This window comes from Pseudopodoces humilis, chromosome 9 (genome assembly GCF_049639895.1).
Source record: "Pseudopodoces humilis isolate 2021_Gansu_Grassland_sample_001 chromosome 9, ASM4963989v1, whole genome shotgun sequence".
In the NCBI taxonomy this organism is placed as follows: Eukaryota; Metazoa; Chordata; class Aves; order Passeriformes; family Paridae; genus Pseudopodoces; species Pseudopodoces humilis.
In genome coordinates this window covers 659901-683990 of record NC_142208.1, presented here as the reverse complement: position 1 = coordinate 683990, position 24090 = coordinate 659901, and the positions used below count along the sequence as shown (strand labels likewise).

The following is a 24090-nucleotide window of genomic DNA, read 5'->3' as shown; positions in this document are numbered from 1 at the left end:
GTATTGATCTGTGAAAAAGAATGACTGATGGGGCTGTTAACACCAAGATAAGATAGAACATAAAAGCATATAATGACAGTGTGAAGGTCAGCATTTAACTGAGTGTTAGATAAGAGATGGCTTCCTTTCACACCATGGTGCTTGTTTGTCCATTTATGTTGTGTATGTGCATTATCTTCTAGCAACTGAGAGCCTTTATTGGCAGGATTGATGGTTCCATGGCTTGTATGTGACGTTTACAAGCAAATAATACAGATAAAGTTCTTTGGATAATTACTTTAGGGGAGGATTTGCATAAAAAACTTTGTGTTGGAGAAGATGCTGTGAGACTTAGTCAAACAAATTGTTCTACAAAGCTTGGATTAAAAACCAGACACACCAAAAAGCCCATTTGCAACCGGTTAAGAAGAACTGGCAGAGATCTAAAGACTAGGGCCAGACCTTGGTTTTATTAATTGTTCTCTTTGAAACCCTTGTAGAAAAGCAAATTAAAAGGTTTGTCATCAGAGGGTGGTTTTCATTTCATAGATGGAAAGGTAATTCATATCCTGAAATCACCTGGGTGCAGTAGTAATGACTTGCTGTTGTGGCTTGGAGTTGAGCACCAGCAAGGTGTCAAATTCATCAATATTAGACTTGGTTATAAATACGACTTGGAGTCCTCAGCCTGAGTTTTCAGTAGCAAACCCACAGAGAATGCAGATTTATTACAGTCATTGGAATGTGAACAGGAGTACATACTACTTGTGTAGCTTGTCAGCCACAGTAATGGAATTACAGCCTGGAATGGATGGGTAGGAATAGAAGGTGTTTTTGTCAGGATCAGCAAAGGCTTTTCAGCAAGGACAGGAATCTCCTCCTGGGCTGGGGCAGGTGTCCTGTGTGCCCTCGTGCCTCGCTCTCACTGCCAGCTGCTCCAGCACCTTGTTTGTAGTGTGGGCTGCTCAGGCTCTATCTTGGAATGAATTCACTCTCCTCCTCCAGCACCTCCAGGGGAGACTACTCAAGAGTTCTGCTCCTGTGGCCGCTGGAAACTTCATTTTTCTCTGTTCAAATTTGTTTCTAAACTCCGTTTACCACTGTGTTACACATGAGTCTGTTGTTGCTGGAGTCTTATGCTTCATTTTGCCCTTCAGCACTCTTCCTTCCATTTACTGGAAATCCCATACCTAGTGTGTCTCACTGTGAATTTGCCATTTCTGTCTCGTGTTCATTGTGTCACTGACTACAGTACTCAGGTCTCTCCCTCTCCTGTCACAGGCAGTTGTGAGTCTGAACCAACACTCTCAGCTTCCTTCTGTGCTTCTCCCTCCTCTCCTCCAGCCGTGCTGCAGTTTGTTTGTTGATGTGAGCACACTATTCTGTGTTCATACCGGCTCAGCCATGCAGTCATCAGGCATTCCTTTTGAATAGCCATGTGTTGGCACGTGGAATATTCGTATTAACAGATCCAAGTGTGTCTCAGGTATGTAATAAATAGTGGATCACAAGAGCAACATGAAAAGAAACCACAGATTTTGCTTTGGATTACATAAAAGAGCTTATAAGGAGAGAAAACAATTGAGTAACTACTTCTGTTGTTCTCATTATTGCAGTAGGGAGTTTTTTCAGTTTTTGATGTGTCTGAAAATAACAACAGTTTTTTGTGATTTAAGCTTTGATAAATCAACAGCTTCCCTCTGCTTGTAAATGTCCTTTGTCTTTAATAACTGGAGAGGTTTGTTTTGTTTTCCTGAGTTCTGTGGTACCAACAGCTCAGACCTTGGCAGATGTGGGCTTTGGAGAGCATGACTTGGGCAGAGCTCGATGGGAGTGCAGTCCTGTGGCTGGGAGAGTGGGCTTTCTGCAGGGAACTTCTCACCCCAGCCACAAACAGGTTTCACTAACATGGAAAGGACATAGGCAATTTCAAACCAGAAAGGTTTCTGACAGCGTTCAGGCCACGAGGGGTTTTTGGGAGAGCAGCACTTAGAGCCTGAGCCAGTGTTCTGCATGTGAATAAGAGCTGGAGAGGGAATCCAGTGCAGCTCAAGGAGATCTCTGCTCTACCATTTGCACTTTGTAAAGTGCCAGATTGGGTTAAGGCAGTGATGATTGCATCTTTGGAAGGAACTGAGAGGTGGCTTATCCTGCTGTCCTTTTGCTGACCTCTTGGCTAAGGTTTCCATGTTGAGGCTGGTAAAATTTACATAGCTTGACTTCACAGGAAAAAGGGATCAATGGAGTTCTACAAAATTCTCTTGATGGCTCTAAAATAACCATTTCTGTAAATATCTACAGTTTGCTATGGGGTAAAAGTAGTATAAAGCTCTTAAACACATTACCTAAATTTCAATTATGTATAATGTGACTGATTTAAGGTTATTAACCATTCTGCCCTGCCACAATATTTTTAATTCCATGTTTTATAGAAGAAAGAATCCCTGTATTGGAAATGTGGGATTCTCCTGTTCACCCAGGAAGAAACGGTGCTCTGCTGCCATGAATTCACCTTTGTGATCACTGGGGGGGAAAATGCCAAACTAATTTTATCAAATTGCCACGTGGTTTTTAAAATTGTATAAATAACCCAAGTATTGTTTAACTTTAAAAGGAATATTATTTCTTTTTTCTGTAAACTTCATCAAGGCTCCTACCTGCCTGAGGGAGTCAGTGTAATCCTGAGAAGCTGAAGTTACTCTGTTTTAATATCCTTTATGTTATTGGTCCTCTATTAAGTGTCAATTAAAGTGAGTTTGCAATATTTTTTTTTATTTCAGGGATCTCCACCACCACCAAAATTTCATTTTGCTTTCCTACCGCAGCTTTTTCCAACACTTTTGTATGGTAACAGCCTTTGACTGCTGTGGAATTCTTGCTAGCTCTAATTCCAGTATTGAAACTGAGACTTCATCACAATGTTAGTCTTTGCCTGAAAATAAGATGTTCCTTTCCCCCAATTTGGCAGTGTAGCTTTATGCTTATCTTTGTCCCAAAAATTGATTGCCTGTTTTCTTGAGGAAGTTTAGGTGTATTTATCACCCCCAGCATTCTATTTCTGCCAGCTTGTGCGCCAGCATCGAGTTATTTCTCGCAGTGTTACAGAAATGGTGATTTTCTTCAGTGAGTGAAACTGTGCTGCTGCAGCATGGAGTGTGATTGGAGCCTCGTTTCAAGGCTGCAGTTGAGCTCTGGGGCTCAGGTACCGCCCTGGGGCCACAGAGGAGCTTTCCCAAAGGATGCAGATGCTGCAGGTGCATCTATTCAGGGTGATGCAGTGCCAGCACCGTGCTGTGAACCCAGAAATAAACTGACAGAACCCTGCAGTGCCCTCTCAACAGATCAGCTTTGTATATGCCTTGCCAGTAAAAACAGAGTAAAGGTGGGAATATACAGCAGTTCTGGATTAAAAACGTTCTATTTGACTTGATTGGAAACGGGGTAAAAGTAATGGCTGGGTTTCTTTCTGCCTGTATTTTACTAAGGTTATCTAAGAGTCCTGGTGTTGTCAGGTTTCTCTTGGAATGTCAGGCTTTTGGGGGACTCGGAACATCAGGATTTCCCTCTAATTGGAACTCTAGATGTCAAGGTGGTGGTGGTGAATCTGTCACGAGCTTTGTGGAGCTTGGTTCTATATACTTTTGCTTCTTAAAAATGTGAATTTAGTTGATAAAGGAAAATTTCACGAGTGCCCTATTTCATTGGCAGAATCAATATTATTTTTTAAGTGGTTCATAATCCCAAAAACCTTGTATGCTTCATTGTGCAGTGTTCTGCTGATAGAAGAAGCTTGCTTTTAATGTTTTATTTAGTGTCCTTTATAAAGTCACGTTCATTGTGGGTTTTTGCTGCTATTTATGATAAAATTCAGAACCTCTGCATGAAATCCTTTTTCTTTTAAGAATACTTTGGTAAAAGAGAAGCAGTAAATAAATCTGAAGACCTGGATTGTATAGAAAATTTTTTGTAGTAAATGAAACAGAACCACAGAATCAACTGGCAGTTGATGTGACTAGAAGGAGCAGCCAGTGGCATATGAAATAATGCCATGTATAAAAATAGCAAATTAAGGAGAGTTATTTTTTCTGATAGTGCAGGAACTCGTAATGCTTAATGGAGCTGGTAAGTGATGCATGCACAGTCCATTCTTGTCATGTAAAGGTTTCTCGTTAGACACCTCTGCTAGCAGCAGTTTAAACAGTTTAGTGACGGCTGGTGTTGGTCACACCTTACCTTCGAGCAAACGGGTGTGTTTGACACGGGCAGCCAGGCTCTTTCCCCGGTGTGCCAGACAATAACCCTGTGCTGCCTCTTCCACAGACTGCCGAGGAGCTGGAGGATGTGTCTGACCTGGAGGACGAGCAGGATGCGCGCAGCCGTACCAGCGTGCAGACGGAGGGGAAGACAGACCGGGTGAGTGGGACCCAGGGCAGGGCCTGTCTGTGGCCAAATGCTGCCACAGGCACGAGTGCTCCTGAGTTTGTAGATACTTGATACCAAAATGGAGTAAGAAATGATCCACTAAAGCTTTCAAAGGTCACGGTTTCATGTGTGATCTACTTCTCTAATAAGTGTCAATTAAAGTGAGTTTGCAATATTTTTTTTTATTTCAGGGATCTCCACCACCACCAAAATTTCATTTTGCTTTCCTACAGCAGCTTTTTCCAACACTTTTGTATGGTAACAGCCTTTGACTGCTGTGGAATTGTTACTAGCTCTAATTCCATTATTGAAACTGAGACTTCATCACAGTGTTAGTCTAAAGCAGATATTAGCTAAACCAGAGTACTTCCTTGAAGGGAATGCTTTTCTTTGAAAAGAAAACCGTGAGTAATGCATACCTGGGGGGCCCAAAGCAAGTAGATGCTGAAGACAGTGGCAGGTAGGGAGCTAGCTGCTGTCAGCAGTCAGAGGCACAGGTTGGTGCTGTGGGGAGGTGTCTCTGGGTGTGCTTCTCCTCGTGAGGTGGGACTGTTACACACAGACTGTGGTTAATACAGCCACAACATTATAGTATGGACATTTCTAGCTTTTTTCCATTTCTGCCTAAAATAATACACTTACTGTAAATGTTCCTTTTTGTGGCATCTAGATAGAGGTCATGGCTTAAAGCCTAATACTATAGTTCAAGGAACAATTTTCCTAGATTTCAGCTCCTGTTATTGGGGCCATAAATGGCACATTACCCCCCAGAAACAACAGAAAATTACAGCTTTGACTAAATTACACATGTATGCACTTGGCCTAAAGTATCATATTGACAGACACCTGCACACACTTTTTTAAAAAGGGTATCTTAAACATCTTAAGGCATCTTATGAGGTCCTAAAATCCATTTGCTGCTGCAGCAGCAAACAAGAGCGGTTTGTTTGTTCCTTATTTGGAACTCTATTTGATATTGATAGTTGAAGATTTCTACCCAGAAGCTGTTTGGCAATCTGAGGGCTCTGTGTAGGGAAGACAGAGGTTAAGGTTTAGGCAGTGTGTGGTTTTGTGTGGTGCAGTTTGGGTCCTGTTGGGAGGCTGCTGCGTGCAGTGTTGACAGAAGTGCTTTGGCAAGATTGCAGAGCAGCCTTCTCTCCTCCTTGAGCTGTTTCTCTTGGGCATTTCAGCTATAATAATTCAGTTTTATTTATACATATCTGGCTCCATATTCATTCTGCATAGGAACACTCTTGATTCCTCTTGCTTTGTCAAGAGTGTTGTAATTTCTTCGATGTCACATCTCTCACTGCTCCAATGGGGAGCTGGTGCCTTTTTTCTTTCTGTTTTTATCACAACTTATAAAACCAGATATGATGTGAGTATGCCACTTGTAACAAAGGCTACATCTTAACTAGCAAATCCTGTTCCCCTTATGTATGAAGAAGTTACGTATTATTAATCACACCTTCAGACTCTATCTCCATAAAGAGAGTAGAGGTTAGTGGTGGTGAGATAGCAGGACTGAGACTTGACCCCGTGTTTATCTTCCTGACTCAACTTGAAAATGTTTCTTCCTTGATCTTTTTCCTCAGATAATTTCCTATTTCTGAGATGAATACGATAGTGCCTGTGGCACCATCCCAGGCTGGGGGATCCAGGTCAGCTTGGGCAATGTGCTGTGAGATCTCTGGGTATTTAAACTGCATAAAAATACCGATGCTTATTTGTAGGGTGATTTTACATCCTTGAAGAAGAGGTTCCTTAGGATCAAGCCCTTAGCTGCTATAAAACAGGCACTGCTCGTGGATCCAAGGGCTAGTGCAGTTTTCCCCAGCTGAAGGTTAGCTCTCCTCTGGTGCAGGTGTGCAGTTTGTGGAAGTTTATCACAGACTAATTGATGCCATCATGATCAGAGTAATTCCCTGAGGGAGGTGGTGGCTTCCTGTTGTGGGGTTCTGTCTTGAAGAGAAGCCTGAGTAAGATTTTGCCCAGTTCATTTTCAGCCTAGAAGACAACGTACCTGTTAATGACCAGGAAAAATTATTACAAGTGTTTGAAGTTGGTAAATTAGTGATGAGAACAGCTTGCTTAATTTCTAAGTTGCTGCTGCAGGTTAAGGGGAACATATTGAGGAAAAGGCAAAATGTTTTACCTCACAACTTAATCCATGTAGAGATGGCAAGAGCAGAACTCTTTCAGGCAGCCACACACACAGTTTTTTTCTCAGAGTTCTGCAGACAGTTTTGTGAATTCATGGACAAAAATGTCTGAGCTTATGATAATTTTTTACACAGTTTTGTTGCACACTGTGTTTGTGCAACAACTTGGGCAGATAAAAAGTTGATTCAGTGTGTTCTGTGAATGAGAAAATCCAGGCTAAGTTATTTCATTGTTTTATTTGTATCTCATTTTTAAATACAGCAGTTAGTTATATAGCTCTACAAATCTACTAAACTCTGAGAGCCTGGATAAACTAGCAAAGACCAAGAAAAGATGTTGATACTTGCATAAAAAGTAGTTAGAAGGGAAGTTAGGGTTGCCATCAGATTAGTTACCAATTTTTATTCAAGTAGCAAATACTGTACATCTGAGTTCCTGCACTAAATGAAATGCTGATGTTCATTAACAGGAAGCACGTGCTGTTTTGTTAATCAAAAAGCCAATTTCAGAATATTTTTTTAGTTTATTTTTTATCAAAGCTCTACACAAGCATGAAATACTGATAAGAATTCAAGCTTAGTGAAAATAACTACTGTAATTTTCAGTAGGTTCTATGAATAGTAATTTTGACACTTGATACATAGCAGAAAATTCCCTGTCAGGAGTCATGATAGACTGAAAATATTTTTTGATAGACAAAAGCATTTCATTTTCTTGCCAATTTCAACCCAAATTTCCATAAAGGGGAGAGATTCAGTTACTGAAATACTCAAGGTAGCAGTATATTGTGTACTTGTACAAAGTAGAGCTGGAAAGAACCTCAAGAACTTGACTTATCCAGCCATTTGGCCAGGACAGAATCAGTTTTCTTCTTCTTCTTGACACCCACACAAGAACAATTGCATCGCTCTGCCTGCTTAGCTCATTACTGGAATGGGTGGATTGTTGGAAGGTTTTGTCCTTACACCTCAAGTGTTGCAATTAACACATTAGTGCTCATCTGCAATGGGCACAGAGACTGTGAGGTTCCTTTCTGTATGTTTGGGGTTTTTTAATGTACTTGTACATCCTTTTTCTATGGCCTGTCTCTTCTGGAGACTCCACGATGAGTAACTCCAGTAACCTTTATTTACTCTTCAAGGTAGCATTTCCTTTATGTCCTTTTTGTCTCTCTCTCCTGTGGGTGCTCTGCAGCTGCTTAATGAATTCTTGAATGTTGTGTCCAGATACTTTATATTGCAAAATGTGTGAGGCCACCTGTGCTCTCAACAGCTCAGGTGTGAGGTTTGCACGATTTCCTGCTGTGTGCATAGTGCAGAAGGAGCTTTGTATGAGGTCTGCCTTTCTTATCAGCCCCAAATGGCCACACACACAGCTGCCTGTGGCTGGTTCTGTGTCAGCTCTGTGTGCTGGTGACTTTTCTCAGGGGTGAGCCCTGTCTCAGCTGCAGTGTCACACCCTGTGACAGCTCCACATCAGTTCCCAAGGTCGCTTGGAGTTGTAAACCAGCCCCTTCCCCTGTGAGTGTGCGGTGTGTGCTCTGGGCAAACACTGACAGTGAACGCCACAGCTTCTCCTGGTGGCTCCCCTGCTTTGCTCTGTGCTCTTGCTGAGTGCTCTACAAGCAGTTTGCTAACCAGTATCACATCACCACTGGACATCACACCCAGCCCTTACCTCTCCAGGTTGTTTTTAAGGATGACATGATGGCGAAGCTCTGCTGAAGCCCAGACCTAGGGCATGATGCTGTTTTATCTGTGTCCCCGGGACAGAGAGAAATTACATTAATATGCCATAGTTGCATCGTCTAAGCCAACCTTCTTAGTGAAGGCTGATGCAAAAATGGCATTAAACACTTTGTTTACTATCTCCCAATAGTTTTACCTCTTAATCCAGTTTATCCAATTATATTGGATCTAAAAATGCAGCAGAGCTGTCATGGCAGAACACGAGGCACTCTGAGCTTGTTTAAGGAATGCTGCACTTCAGCAGGCTTGCTGCAATTCTCGAAACTGGGAGCAGGCAGCTGGTGACAGCAGGTAGTAAAGAAACACAGCCTCTCCCCACTGTCAGCATCCCACACCCTCCCAGTTCATCTCTGGGGGTGTGTATTCACCTGGCTGTGAATGCTGAACATCCAACATCATCCCTGTCACCTCTTTCTCCAAACTCACAGAGCTATTCCCTCGGTTGGAAAAGTTGTAGCCAAAGGTAGTGGGCATGTCTTACTCATTTTAACAGAATCCCTTTTGACTCAGAGGTGTCTCGGTGATTTCACATATGAACATACCGGCACTCAAATAGAATCAGGATCAGGGAATGATTTGGCTTGGGAGGGACCTCAAAGATCATTTAATTCCATGGCAGGGATGCCCCTCACCAGCTCAGGCTGCTCAGGGCCCAGCTCACATGTGTGTTTTACAACAGTGGTCTGCAAAGTTTGTTGAAGAAAAAGCCAGGTAAGGGTCACAACTGGAGCTGTTGTGAAGCAGCGTGGTTGAAATAGATTGGAGTGATCTGCAGGGGTCCTGTTCTTTTCCACCAAATATTCAGCTGACTGCAGCAGGAGAGCAGGAACAGACCAGAGGGCTTCTTGTGGCTGCTGAGGCTCTGGTGGAATGAAAACCTCAGCTCTCAAGACAAAGTAGGGATGTGAATCCGTTCTTCTGGGATCCCTGCCATTACCTTATAACTGCAGTATGTGACGAGCAGGTTATTTTGTGTTCTTGCTTGTAAAAGCTCTGAGAAGTTTTTCATGTGCTCATCTGGGAAACGGGGGTTTGTTTCCTTGTAACCTACCAAATTGCAGAAGAACAGTGTTTTCCTCTTCTCTTCCCTGGAGTTACATGACATTGCAGCCTACAAAGCTGGCAGTGTTAGATAATTTTCAAGGGAGATTCTTTGATGTTGCTTGAATGTATTGTGCTGCTTTCTGTTGCCTTACTTTCCTTCCTGGTCCCTGTAAGTGGTAAGAACGGTGCTGGTGTGGATCTGGCCAGGTGTTTGGTTTTAGGGGTCAGGAAAGAAAAAAATGTATGTCAGTCTGAGGTTTCAAGAGCATAATCAAAGTTTATGTGAAGGTCAAATCCTTGGAGAGCAGCTGGAGACAGAGGTAGGCAAAAGGGTGGTTCTTAGGGTTGGGATGTCATTGGCCAGCAATGTACCAGGGAGAGAAGAGTCAAAATCTTCACCATTTCCCCCCATGTGTCCTTACATGGCCTTAAAAGTTCGTTTCTTTGATGGAGAACTGACTGAAACGTGGAAGGTAATGAAAGGAAACAGCAGTCTCAGGTTGCAAATGGGACAATTCAAATAACACAAACTCCAGTGTTGGAGCTACCAGGGACAAACAGCCTTCAGAAAAGTTAAGTCAGAGACATTTAAGAAAAAAAATCTGTACTTTTTTTTTTTTAATAGGAGGAAGGGAAATACCACAGCTATAACTTCTCCTCTCACCTAGTCCTAACTGTTATCTGCTACTGTAATGATAACATTTTGTCTTAGAGGTAGTGAAAAAATAATTTTCTCCTGCTGGACAAAATAAACCTGCACTGATGTAATAGTCATTCAGTTTAGATCTTTATTTCACAATTAGTGTTATATTGCATATTTCAATACAAAATTAAATCTGTACATAAAAGGCTCTGCATACAATTGCTTTATTTTGTCAGACATAGTTTTAAAGCAGTATGAGGGAAAGGAGAGAAAAGAGGTCAGAATTACAATTTCCTTTTGGCCTTTGTTCCAATGGATAATGTCTCATTCCACCTGAAGCTCATTATTGTTGGCAGGTAGCAGGATGCTCTATGTCACAGTTCCCTCATTAAAATGTCATCTTTCTTGTGGTTTCAAGATCCAGGCCTGTGATCTTGAACTCCAAGCAGTGTTGAAGCTGGGGGCTAGGAAATACCACAGACATCCACCCATCAGCAAACATGTATGAGATCATAAAAGTTCTCTTCCCTCTGTAGCTCATTTTGGGTTTTTTTGCCAGCATGGGAGAAGTAGCCTTCAGATAGCTGGGCTTTATAATTCTGGGACTGTAGGGTAATTCTGACCACTGTAAGACAGCTCATTCCACCATTAACCGTTCTGTATTGTGTGATTCTGTGAGTGCAGTTACAGGTACGTGCTGGGAGACCTGTCATTTTCAGTCATTTGTGTAAGTGAGAAAGCTAACCCTGTGACAGTGATTCCAGTGTCAATAGAATCTCTGAAAAGGCACGGCTGGACAAACATCCACATTATGTATAGAACTGATTACCCATTTTATTAACTGTAAACTATTCAGCCATGGCCTTAACTTTCCATTTTATTGGTGATAGGTGTTTTCTAAACAAGAATAAGTGACAAAATATTTGTTGTGTAATTACAGAGTAATGGGAGTGTGTTGATAATTGCTGTGTGTAGCTGTGAGCTGCCGGTGGCAAGAGAGCCATGAGGAGCAGCCCCTGTCTCCCGGGGTAGGAGCTGTGATGAAGGGCCAGCGGCTCCACGTGGCCGTGCAGGGTCCCAGCCCTGGCTGTCCTGACACCACAGGGGTGTCTGAGCCATGACTGCAGCAGGCTGGGGCTCAGGAACAGCATGAAGCAAAAACATTGCTCTCACCATGCTGCATTTTCAGGAGCTTTAGGTAATCTTACATCCTGAATTCTGACATGTTCATCTATCCGTCTTCTGCAAACACAGAAGATGCATGTGTGAACAATTAAATCTTTCTCAGCTCCTAAAATGAGAATGTAGAACCTTCTCAGAAGAGACAGTGAGCATACCTGTGTGTTTCAGGACAATTAACCCTTTTCATTGATTATTCCATACCTGAATCAATACTGCATTCTGTAACTTTTACATGTATCATACCTAAATCTACGTAGGCTCCTTAGCCCTAAGAAATAGGAAAATGTATCAGTCATATTTCATAAAGGCTCTTTGGAAGAATTTCATCTTCTTTCTCTCACTGTGCTAAAATTAATGGTTTCAGGAGCAGCACTATCCCCATTGCACTGAGATTATTTATTTGGCTCAAACCAGTGACAACAAACAAATTTTGAAATTTAGAAGTGCTCAAACTCAAACAGTTGGCTCAGGCCATAGTGTGTTTAAACAGTGTTTATTAATGTGCAGTAGTGGTTTTGTTTAAAAAAAAGAAAATAACTCTGGCATAGATGTTTTACAAATCAAATTATTCTGTTTTAGGCCAAGATGACTCAGCTGCCTGAAGCTGAAAAGGAAAAGATAGCTGAGCAAGTGGCTGACTTTAAGAAAGTCAAGAGTAAGCTTGATGCTGAGATTGAAATCTGGGATGATACCAGCAATGACATAATCGTTCTGGCCAAGAGGATGTGTGTGATTATGATGGAAATGACTGACTTCACAAGGTAAGTACATAAAAAAGGCTTCTTGGACACTTAGAAATGCTGGAGGCCATTGTCACACTGCTACAGCAGCAAATAGAGAGTTTTTAATGTCAGCTCACAGTGTCTCTGCAAAGTTGAGTGGCTCAGCTAATGCAACACATCAGGTAGGAGCACTGAAGTGTTGGGGGATTTCATGTTTTGAACTATACTTATCCCCAGTTTTGTGCCCTTGTCCTCTCTTATTAATTTCTTGGTAAGGTTTTTGCACATGTTTTAGCACTCTATTTCTGCTCTCAGTGAAAGGGAAAAAGTAACAAAATAATCTCGATTTTAAGCTGTAGATTTGTCTCATCTGTTGTTCTTTCTACTTGTATCAGAGCATGCTGTCAAGCATAAAACACGCTGTACACGTGTGACAGTACACATCCAGACTCACACATATTTCATACCCCATTATTGCTGCTGCTTCCATCACAGCTCTGGTGCTGCTGGATGTGGTTTAAAGAATGCAGAGTACCACAGCAGATAGCTCTCAAAGCTGGTATTCCTTTCTGCAGCCAGTATGTGCTTGGTGATGTTCTTAAAACAGGAAACAAGTTTAAGTGCAGGAGATTTTTTCTGCCATGCTCTGAATTAAATGTTGTGTAAATCTCATCAAATTGATGATAACAAAGGAAGGTATTGGTGGTGCTGTCTGTCCTTCCTTCCCTGGCTTAGTTAACAGTAAAATAGTTGCTGATGAGTGAAGTCTTAGCACACAGCCCCTCTTGCAGGACACTTAGGGCCTCGTAAGGTCAGTGCTTTGGTGCAGGGTACAAAGAATCTCTCTGTATCTCTGTGAGTGTCAGTGAGCTGCACCAGCTGGGACAGAGCTGGGCTCTGCTGCAGGCTCTTCCTGTTGCGTTTTACCACACTGGCACTTTGCAAACCCACCTGCAGGTGAGAGGGGATAAAGACCTGCATGGAGAAATCCGAGATCCGTTATGAAGCTGGTTTTTAATATCTCCCTAAGTTTTGTTGCTTCTTTAATGATGCCAGATGGATTCTGGTGAAAAAAAGACTTGTATTTGTCTGAGCAATGGGTGAACTCTTGTGGCTTTTCCTCTGGTTGCTTGTCCAAGGTGCAGTTGTATGTGCTGAGAAGCACAGCTGGCTCTTCACCTCCTGCTCTGCGAAAATCTGGGAACAGATCATAGAATTGCTTAGGTTGGAGAACATCCTTAAGGTCACTGAGTCCATCCATTAACCCAGCAGCACCATGTTCATTGCTAAACCGTGTCCTAGAGTGCCACATTCACATGTTTTTGAACCTTGCAGGGATGGTGATTCCGTCAGTTCTCTGGGCAGCCTGTTCCAATGCTGGACTACCCTTTCAGTGGAGAAATTTGCCTTAATGCCTAACACAAACCTCCCTTTGGTGCAAGTGGAAGCCATTCCCTCATCCTGGCACTTGTCTCCTGGGAGCAGAGTCTGAGGCTCAACCCCCCGTCTGCCCCTCGTGTCAGGGACTTGTGCAGAGCCACAAGGGCCCCCTGAGCCTCCTTTGCTCCAGGCTGAGCCCCTTTCCCAGCTCTCTCAGCCCCTCCAGACCCTTCCCCAGCTCCTTTGCCCTTCTCTGGACACCCAGGGCATGAATATTGCAGAACCCACAGCAAGCACCAACTCACCTTAGGGTCTGAGCTCACCACTGTAACTCTCAAGTTCTTGAGTGTGGAAGAAATAAAAGATCCTGACATTCTGTGTTTGTTACATCAGAATCTACTCAGACAAACAGTAAATTTCTGTATTTGAGTGGCTCGTTACATAAGCTGATTGCTGTTGTTCTTCATATGGTATTACCTTGCATTCATTGGTATTTAATCTCAGTGAGTGATTTTCAAAGTTTGGGTTTTTTTGCTCTGTCTTCTGTAGAAGTAAATGGCAAGAAAAGGCCTGACCTGCTGTAACGGTTTTAATAATATTTTAGTGAAAATATTCTCATTTTGCTCCCAACTGGCTAAAAATGTGCAAGAAAAATCCCAGGGTTGCATTTGGTTTGTTCTGTTCTTCCCTAAGCTTTTTGTGTAATAAGTGGAGCAGGGTTTTTGTTTTTTATTGCCAAAGCAGACCTACAATTAAAAAGGTATTTGCCAATAAACATACCTAAGTACATTTTGCTCATATAAGGGAATGTGTATCTAATTCAAGCAGTGCTTTGGATCACAACAGTGGAACTTAGAATTCCTGTTGAGAAAGGAGCAAGGAAAGGTCAATGGTTTAAGCATAAAGGGAGCTCTGCTGTGAAGTTTTTGAGTAGTTTTACTGGTTGAGCCCTGAGTAGCAGGAAAAGTTCCTTCAGAGACCTGCAGGATGTCTCTGTGCAGGATTTTCACAGCACTCTGATGATAGGAAAGGTAGCACCAGGGCTCAGGTAAGGTTGGGACAGCAGGCTGAGCTTGCTGCTGTGTCCCAGGGGTTTGGTAGATGCAGCACAGGGAGACCAGTGCTGGTAATGGACCTGGCTGGGCTGGTCCCCAGCCTGTCCTGCCAGCATGCAGCCCATGGGTTCAACTCAGTGACCAGCTGGAATTCTGGTGGTGCTGCAGTTTGTGCCTGTTCAAGTCTCTGGGACAATCCCCTTCACTTTTCTGTGGTGTAAGCAGTAAATGAGAATCGCTGGGCTTTTACCTCTTAACCACTCTGTAGGCTGTTAGATTCCAAATGGGGCCATATGGACTCTTTCTTTAAACAAGAGTGCAGCTCTCAGCAAACTGTTGAAAGCATCTCATATTTGTTCTTGCTTCTTGACATTTGTTTCTAAAATGGCATCAATATTGGAGTTAATATGAGAAATATAGTGAAAATATCAAAACAAATTAACAAGACTAGGAAAAAATAAATCTAGCAAAGTCATTCTCCAAAAGCTGTCCCCCTGTATCCTGTAGTAGGACTAAATGTAATTCTCTAGTACTTGAAGGATTGCAGCTTGGCTGAACTTTTCTGTCTGTAGTACTGCTGGTTAGCGCCAAGTGCAGCTGCCTTGTCGGGCAGGGCTCCTCACCTGGCACTAGCCACAGTCCTCAGCCTTAATTCATCTGGGCTTCTGCTCTTTGCATGGGAGAGCAAACCAGGGTGGCAGTTCTGCAGTTACTGCACTCAAAGAGAGCGTGAGACACACGGATGACATAGAGGACAGATGAGGGTTCTATGCCTAGTTGAGTTCATCCATCAAACTCCTCACCAAAACTCACTATTTGATTTGCTTTTCCTTTTGTGCCCCTTCCCACTTCAGAGTTACCTGTGATCCTCCTATTTCCCATCCAGCAGCCAGATGCTTTTGAAATTCTCCAGAGCTTTTTCACTGCACCCTGAAATCTGCTGCCTTCCTTGCCTTTTTCTGGCCCTTCCAGCCCTCAGATTTGTATCAGCTCCTCTCAGCCCTGTGGAAATCCCATGTCCCAGCTCTCCTGCTCAGCCTGATCCCCGTCACCAGTCTGGTTTGCCAGTGCCACTAAAGGTCATGGTAGCTGGATTCCTAAGCCCCTGAAGTGGGTGTCACTGCAGTCACAGTTCAGCTTGAGATACTTGTAGGAATTTCCCCTGTCCCTCCCTCCCTGCTGTCCCAGGGCGCTGGCTGCTCAGCCCTGTTCCATTAAACAGGCTGGGATGCTTTTGAGAGCCCGCAGTTACTCAGTGTCTGCATCATAAGCTGTGTATGAGAACAAACAACTTCTGCTTTAAATGATTTCATCAAAAATCAATTGAAGATTGGAGGTTATGAAAGTTTTGAGTTACCAGAAAGGACAGTTATGTTGGAGACAATGATTTTGGGCAAAGAAGGTGAACCTCTCCTTTGGGTTCTGTGTTAAGAGCAGCTTTTACTTGTGTTCCTTAGGTGAAGACATTCTTTAAGGTAGATTGTTTCCTGAGCGGTTCAGTTCAGCTGTGTGCATACCTGCACGTGTTCTATCATCCCTGCCTCATGGAACAGAGGCAGCAGGGTTTCCTGTTCCAGCAGGGTGGGTGAAGCAGGTTTTGCATCAGCTGCAGTGCTGGCAGTGCTGCTCAGGGGTTTGCAGAGGCCCCTGTCCTGCCAGCGTTGCTCTCAGGTGAACACGGGCTCGGATCTGTGACAGATCCTGGAGAGGTGGCGAGATAAAACACAGAGCACAGTCAGCTGATGCCGCTCCTTCTGTCTGAACATTCCAGAGCTTCTAATGTGTGCACTGATAAATCAGGATTTTGGGGGTGGAAATCCAGTATCTGTGTCCTCCTGCCCGTCTCAAAAACTCGTGACCGAGCCTGAATTTCCTTTACACCACTGCTCTGTCTTCATTAATGGTACTTGCACTGAATGTGATATTTCATATGATACTTCTGTGGATGCTTCTGCCATTTTTATCGTAGAAATAATTTCAGCTGATTCTTAAATACATACACCAGCAAGTATTTAATCTGATTTGGTAGTTGCTACTCAATATAGTTCTAATAATTAAGTGCTAAATATTCATCTCTTCGACAGTAAAGTCTCTAAAAAAAATTACTTACTTTATACAACCCTTATTCCAAAGGGAAAATCACCTGATGGATTGAAGTCTTAGAACCAAAAGAGAAACATTTAAAGAAACAAAAATAATTTAACAGTTTGGCTCTGTGACAGTGTTACTCCAAGTATTTATATATCCAATTTGCAAGCTAAGTGGATTTACTTTCCCGTAGTAGGCACAATTACCATCCATAGCAGTATTATTAAACAAACACAGTAGATCACGAGTGCTCAGTGCGATTTAGATCCTTCTGATGGGGATTAAGCGGTCAGAATTCCCTCGGTGCACGGGCTGTGGTGGCGGCAGCGTGCAGCTGCAGAGGGTGTGGGGATCAGGGCACAGCCCTGCCATGGCTGCTCTCTGCAGCTCAGCAAAGCACGGGGGGCTCTTGGCAGCCAGGCCAGTGAACACTGCTGGCCAAAATAACGAGCACAGCCTTTCTTCCTCCCCCTGCAGCAGCTGTGTGCGAAGCTGCGCTCAGGAAACAGCTTCTGCTGTGACTCACGACTCGAGTGCACACACTGAAGGGAAAGGATGAACTGGAGCTGCCTGTCAGCGTCACAGTAGGAGGAGGACAGGTACATACACAGGCCTGTGTGCAGCAGCTTTGTTTTTGCAGGCTTCTGTTCTTTGGTGTCACTTGTTGTTCCCTAACCACGACCGTTTTAGGCGCTTCTGTTCTCTGCCGTCACTGTCAAAGCCAGAGCACGCATTTTCTCTCAGCTCTGAGTATGCTGCTGACTGCAGGCTGCACATGACATTCCGAGCTCTGGTACAGGCAGGAGAGACTTCTCACTCCCTGAAATTGTTCTGGAGTGTCTGAGAAAATAAAAGCTCTTCAGTGAATATCAGGACAGAAAGATGCTCTGTTATTATGTCTTCCTTCTCTCAGTGACGTAATTGCATTGTGGATATCTTTCTATACGATAGGCACGTGTAATTATTTCAGTTTATCTATTGCCTCTTTCCTTGGAAGGGTGAGGCATTCACAGTTTGTTCTTTCATTTAAAAACTGTTTTAAAAAAGGTACTTTATTTGTGCAACTTCCATTTCTTTGGAAAGGAAATGAAAGCGAACATAATACTGTCCTTTTATTGAGCTTAATCGCTACAGTCAGACTTTAGATAGAAGAGTGACAAAAATTATTTTAGCTTGATATTTGACTTTCCTAGTTTCAACTTCTTATATTGCCAATGCTTGCAAACCATTTTTTATAATTCTTATTTTCTTGCAAGAAAACCAGACATTGATACAGGGCTCAGGAATTGAACCTTTTTAATGAATGGAGTCTTTTTCATGTGGACATGAAAGTTAAGATAATGTTTTAACTGATTTTAAACGAACAGGCATTTGCAGCTGGAATGGGAAATGTCTCCTAAATTTCATATCTACAGGTAGAAATCCAGACACATTCTCACAAAAAGAATTCTCCCAGTCATCTGGTTAAAAGTCTTGTGTAAAAGTTTTCAGCTTAAAAATTCTGGTGGTGGTTTACTTGTGTGATGTGTTTAGTTGACTTACTGCTGGACTGTGTGAAGCCACTTCTGAATCATTTCTTGCTTGCTGTAAGATGCCTTGTAGTCATGGAAGCTGCGAAGATAAATCCCTCTGATTAGAGCAATTACATGCTCCACATCCTAAAAGAATTTTATAAATTGAAGTCCAAGAAAATGTGTTGCATTTTAAACAGCAAGGCTGTTAATGGTGCTGTCTGTGTAGAAATTGTTGGTTTGTGCTGGTGTGTTAGTCACACACAGGGCAAAGCAGTACTGACACAGGCTCCCTGTCTCCAGGCAGGACTGCTACTTACCTGAGGCAGGGGATCTTCAAAACAATCACAGGGAACAGCTGTTTGCTTTTTATTTTTCCTGTAGTCCTGTGTAAGATTTCAGTGCATTCTTAGCATGTTACAGTCAGTGGAACAGTTGTTTGTATCTAGTACTACAACCCTTAGCATGAAAGTTGAGGAAGAAAGTGAAGAGATTGAGATGTTTGTTGGTTGGGCAAAGAGGATCATGAGGATTTATGGTCCATGCTTCATATGTATAGTCAAAAACAATGAATAGAATGGAGACACAGTCAAGTGCAGCAGAATGACAGATAAGGCAGACAAACTGATCTGTGTAGCCTCTGTCCAGCCAGGACCAGAAGCAAATCAGCTGCAAGTCACAGTGTACATTGCAGGCTGTATGCCTTGTGCCACAAAGAGCCATCTTCTTCTGCCTTTCGTCTTTAGGGTCTGCTGTAGTCAGAGGACAAAGGGATTTCAGAGCTCTCAGGCATCAGGAGCATGGAGAGGACTTCAGGCAGGGATTTGACATCTTCCAGACCAGATTTCCTGGGCAGGGCTGTGGTGGCACATCTCTGGGCACAGCAGAGCAAGTGCCAGCAGTGCCTGTGGCAGCGGCAGCGGGCCCAGCTGGGAGCCAGGGTGCCTTGCAGCAGGTCAGGGTGTGCTTAGCGTGTCCCAGGGCTGGGCAGAGCTGGGTTCAGAGCTCTGGGCTGCTCCTCTGCCTTCCCCAGCACCGGGGGCAGCAGGAGAGCTGTGCTGAGACACTGGGGGATGCCCCAGCTGTCCCAGGAGAGGCTGGCCAGGCCCGAGGGTAATCCCAGCACAGCCCCAGCTCTTGAGCCTCGCTGTGCCGGGCACCGCCACACACGGGGTGGGTGAGCTCCGGCAGCGCCTGCCCGGGGACCGTGCAGGGACACGGAGCCGGTGCCAGGGCAGGGCAGGGCTGCACCCGGCTGGGGCCAGGCTGGGGCAGCCGTCCCTGAGATCCAGGGCAGGGCAGGGCTGGGGGCCAGGCTGGGGCAGCTGTCCCTGGAGCCAGGGCAGGGCTGGGCTGGGCTGCAGGGCACAGCCTGACTGGGGCTGGGGGCTGTGCCAGGAGCCCACCGGAGCCTGGGCAGCACCACTGAGGCTCACTGAGCCCTGGGCTCTCGGCCCTGCCCCTGCCTTCAGAACGGGAGCTGAGACCGTGTGGGCGGTGGATGGAGCTTATGGGTGATGAGATGGAATTCTGCAATTCTGTCCTCGTGACACTGTTCAGGGAAGTCATAACAATGGCAGTTGTGTGCCTTCTCCAAAGGCACCGCATGGAACCTGCCTTTTGAGCTTCAGTGTCTTGACGCAAGTCTTGTTTTTATGTTTGTTTTGCTCAAGCTGTTGTTGGGTGAGAGCACCCGGCAATGTCTCCTAGGAAAATAAAGAAGCAGTCATTAAAAAGGCAAAGCACCTCTCCCAGCTTTTTACCCTTTAAAATATAGGCCTATTTTTATGGGATTTATTTGCTATATTTTGTATATGTTATATATTTTTGGCTATAACACCATATGTTCAGGTTCCTCCTGAATTAATTAGCAGAAGTTAGAAGCTTAAACCTTTGGAAGGCTTCCAAGAAATAAGACTGGAAACTTTTGCAGTTATCAGCCCCTTCATTGGAAGGGTAGGCACAGCAGTGAATTAATTAGGACCAGAAATTTGACATAAAATATTATTACCTTTTTTCCCTGTGAATTTAATACCGATTGAAATGGAAGTTTTGCTTACCAGAGATCAGTCATATTCAGAGTATGATGTACACCCCCATTTCCCTGGACAATTTATTGTGGAAGAATAGATATATGGCAGTTAGTGCACTGTTGACCTGGCTGGTGAAACAGAAGCCTGGAGCTGTCACTGCAGAGCTTGTGAACTTGGTAATACAAAAAGCCCCTAATGGGGGTACATAAAAATGACTAGTGAAATAGAGATAGTGAAACAGAAAGGAAGCAGATCAGTGGGAATTGCTTTGGAGGCTGAATAGGCTTTGCAGAGCTGGTGACAAGGATTTGCTGATATCCTCAGGGGGTGCCTGTGGCTGCTGGCATGGGACGACTGCAGTAAAGGGGTGCTGGTGTCTCCACTGCCACTCTGATCTCGGTGGGGAGGCAAGTGGGCGCTCCAGAGAGGGGAATAAGGGACAGGGACCTCCCTGCCAACTTCCCCCTGCTTCTTTTCCCTTAGCAATGCTGTCAACTTTGTGTATCAAGGTTGTTTCTCTATCGGAATATAAAACGGGGAAAAATCGCGGCCTTAAGTAACGCTCTGCAAAGCAAAGAGATTTTATGACACAAACAATTTTCTTCTACATTCACGTGTACAATAAGTTCAAATCCATTGGAGAAAAACCAGGTTTTGTCTCTTTGTGTTTGGGACATGTCTGCTCTCATCGTGTAGGGGAAGTGAAGGCACAGCATACCCCGAGAACCAGGTTGGTGTGGTGCCCAGCTGTATCCAAATCAGCTACAGGCTCCCCAGATGGTGTGTCTGGCTTTGGTTGTGTGGCATGCCAGAAGTACGTTCTAGGCTGGGCAGAAGAAGTACAGTTGGAATTTCCTCTACTGAAGTATGTAATTTCAGTTGTTCCTAAATAGTGATTTTATTATTGCTTTCCCCTCCTCCCTAGCCTGATAACTGCTGCACTTGCTGTAGTCACCCTGTGCAGATGAAAGCATGGTTATTTCAGAGAGCTAAGGCTTTTGTTTTTCCAAAATCACTTTTCCTGTATTATTTCTCATCCCTCTCTTCACTCTACCAAATGTCTGACTTGCTTCTCTCTGAGTGCTCAACCCACAGGAAATAGTTTCCACAGGAAAGAACCTTTGGTTTCTTTATGGCCAAGAGTCAGGCTAGGATGGAGTTGCCATCTAATAGAACATAACTGTTCCCAGGAGCTGCAGGGTTGCAAGCACTCTTACTGTATTTCCTATGCAATTAATTTTATTTAGTAATGTTTTAGTTTAGTTTTCTTCCTGGAGTTTGCATACTTCTGAGAAAAACCTTGTGCAAATGCTCACCTTGGGAGCACAGTGAACAACAGAAACAGTGCTGAGCTGCTGTTTCTTGCTGAAATTACAACTGGAGTCTGTTCCAACCTTTTTTAATTAAACCAGGACCTTTCATGGTTTGCATAGCCTGCCAATGCTTTTCACACTTCCTTCTTCCAAAACTATATGGCATTTTTTAACCCACATTTTTCAGTTCAGTACCTTTGGCAGCTGCTGTTTTGATACTTTTGGGATACTCTGTCCTTCTCCTTTTGGGAATCAGAACTCTCCTTTTCCTTATTGCCACTGGCAGCAGCATTTGGCATCTCTCAGTGCACCTGAGCCTTAGCTGGAGTACTGGTGTCCATAAAGGTTAGCAGCAGTTTTACCTCTCCACCCTCCTGCCTCGTTGGCAGGCTGAGGCACAGGACTGCTGGGCAGAGAGAGGCTGCCCTGAGCTGGTAAGAGGATGGCTGAAGGCAGAAGTGTCGAGGGATGATCTGCATGGTAGGTTTAAACATGAGATGTTCTTTGACAGGATTTTCTCAGAGCTCTCTCAGTCCTGCTCTGTTCAGGTCACACGAGAGCCCCTCCTGCTGCTGGGAGGCCGTGGGGGTTATGGGATCCCGTAACGCCGCTGCCTGCGGAGCTCTGGGCTGGCACAGGGAAGGGGAGACACTGCTGTGTGGCCAGAGCTAATGGAGGGAGCTTGAGAGGTCACTAGGGCCACTTCATCTCGTGGTAAACCTAGTGAAAAGCTAGTGTAGAGATCCCTGCTGTAGTTCTGCCACAGACCATTGGCATCATCCCTGCACAGGCACCTCTATTGCTCCCTTAAAAGAAGTAGCTGACACTGTCACTGATGTCTTCTCTAGGCCGATGGAAAGGCCACAGGTCCCCAATATACCAAGAGGGAAAATAAGTAAAACACAAGCAGGGCTGGAAGGAGGAGGGGAGAGGTGTTGTGAGCACACTTCTCCCTGCAGGCCTGCCCCAGGAATGAGTGCTCTTGTGGAGAAACTGCTTCTGATCAGTGCACTGGCACAGGAGGAGGAAACTGAAATGTAGCTCCTGCTTTTCAGCATTCAGATCAGCTTCCCACTCCCACCTGCATGCCTTGATCACTAGCTCTGTTGCTGCCCTCACGGGAGCCTGTCTCTCCCTAGAGCTGAAGGCAAACTGTGAAAGCTAGGTATAAAATTAGGAGACTTGGCCATTTACATTAACAGCTTTGACCTACTTCTAGCGTTAAGCAGTGTTTTATTTTCAGTTTTGTTCATTGGTTTAAACATCTTTTTCCTGTTGGCCGAATCATCTATGCAGAGCAGCATATTCAGTGGGTAATGGCTGAGAAACCTCTTTGGTACCTATGGGCCTCTGGTAATTGCTAGACATATGGTAATGCTCTGCTCTTAAGCAACTTCTTTTGCTAAATAGTTATAAACAGATCATAGATGCCAGTTAATTTAGTGCTTCAAGGTTTCTGTACCGGAATATGCATGATTCTGTTTCTCTCTCTGGAATGTCTTCATTATTTCTGCCTGCTCTGTGTTGATACTGCTTTTCAAGTGGGCCAGTCAGAGGTAGCAGATGAGGATAACATGAATATTCTACAAGTGATTTCCTTAAAGGGTTCTCAGTGCTTGTACAGGAAGGCAGGAGCTGCAGACAGCAGATGCTGGACATCTGTTAGCAGGAACTGCGAGAGCTCAGTGCTGTGTTACACCGAGGGTTTGGCATGGTGTGGGAAGCACAGGATGTGGCAGGAAGGAGCTGCTGCCAAGGGAGCTGCTGCTGCTGGAAGGGGCTTCCATTCAGTATTGCCTTGAATTTTGCATTTATGCCTGCCTGAACATTTATGTTCAGGGCTGTAGACAGGCAGGTTCTGTCCAGATCAGTCATTGCAGTTTGCCCATGTCAGGGATGTTCTGTTTTCCACACAGGGTTGCAGCTTTCCTCTGCACAAACCATAACTTTGCTTTTGGGACCAGCAGTTCAGTCTGGAATAATTAGAGAGTCAATGAGTTACTTCTCTTTCATTTCCTCTATCTTTTTAAACTAGCTGTGGTGTTTTCCTTTTAGTTGTTTTCCTCAAAGGGCACTTCAGCCCCGTCCATCAGATTCTCATCAGAGCAGCTGCTGTCCAGGACATGGCAGGCCAAAGGCCCCAGGATGGCAAAGCTCTTTGGTGCTGGCTGCCTGCTGTTGGAGCATCAGCCCCTTGTGGGTGTTGGGAATGCACATCCCACATTCCCAAGGGAGAACCACTCAGATAACCACTCCCCTGGCTGCTGACAGTAGGCAGACCAACAGGAGGAGGAGTGATGATGAGGTTGTTGTAAGGGAAGTCCTCACTAAGTTACTCAGGGCCATTCTTCACATCTTTGCTGTCTCAGCAGCAGAAACCCTCAAGATTTTGTCACGATTTCAGTGAACAAGCAGCTGTTGTACTGCATTTCTTGCCAAGGCAGTAACTTAAGAAGTTACTTAGAAGTTCTCTTCAATTTTAAATCCTGTAGGCTTGCAGAAACAAGCTGCTGCTATAATTTAAGGCCTTAGGGAAAAAAAAAAGTGGTTTAATACTGATGGAAAAATCATATGAAATGATGTTTTTGTTCAGAACTACCACATTATTTTTTGGGCATGTTTTATTCAATTGAAATGCTCCCTTCCCCTTTTCCATCCTAGGAAATTTTACCTGATGTGATACAAGAAAAAAAAATTATTCACTGGATAGCCTGTGCCAAACATATTTTCAAATGCTTTATCTTGACACAACACTTGACAAGCAAAGTGTCAGTGACAATGATGCTGATGCCAGGTACCTTGCCTGG

At 44.1% G+C, this 24090-nt stretch overlaps 1 protein-coding gene across 12 annotated transcripts in view; it reads left to right on the top strand.

Moving 5' to 3' along the window:
• CTNNA3 (catenin alpha 3) overlaps positions 1-24090 on the top strand; it is a 394943-nt gene that overhangs the window by 335771 nt on the left and 35082 nt on the right. For 11 of the 12 annotated variants that reach the window (XM_088059440.1, XM_088059438.1, XM_088059441.1 and 8 more), the window contains 2 exons: positions 4300-4392; positions 11761-11942. In XM_088059440.1, the coding sequence (XP_087915566.1) occupies positions 4300-4392; positions 11761-11942 (275 nt within the window). Of the gene's footprint in view, positions 1-4299; positions 4393-11760; positions 11943-16903; positions 17032-24090 lie in introns of those variants that run through there. The other variant, XM_088059436.1, reaches the window with a different exon arrangement.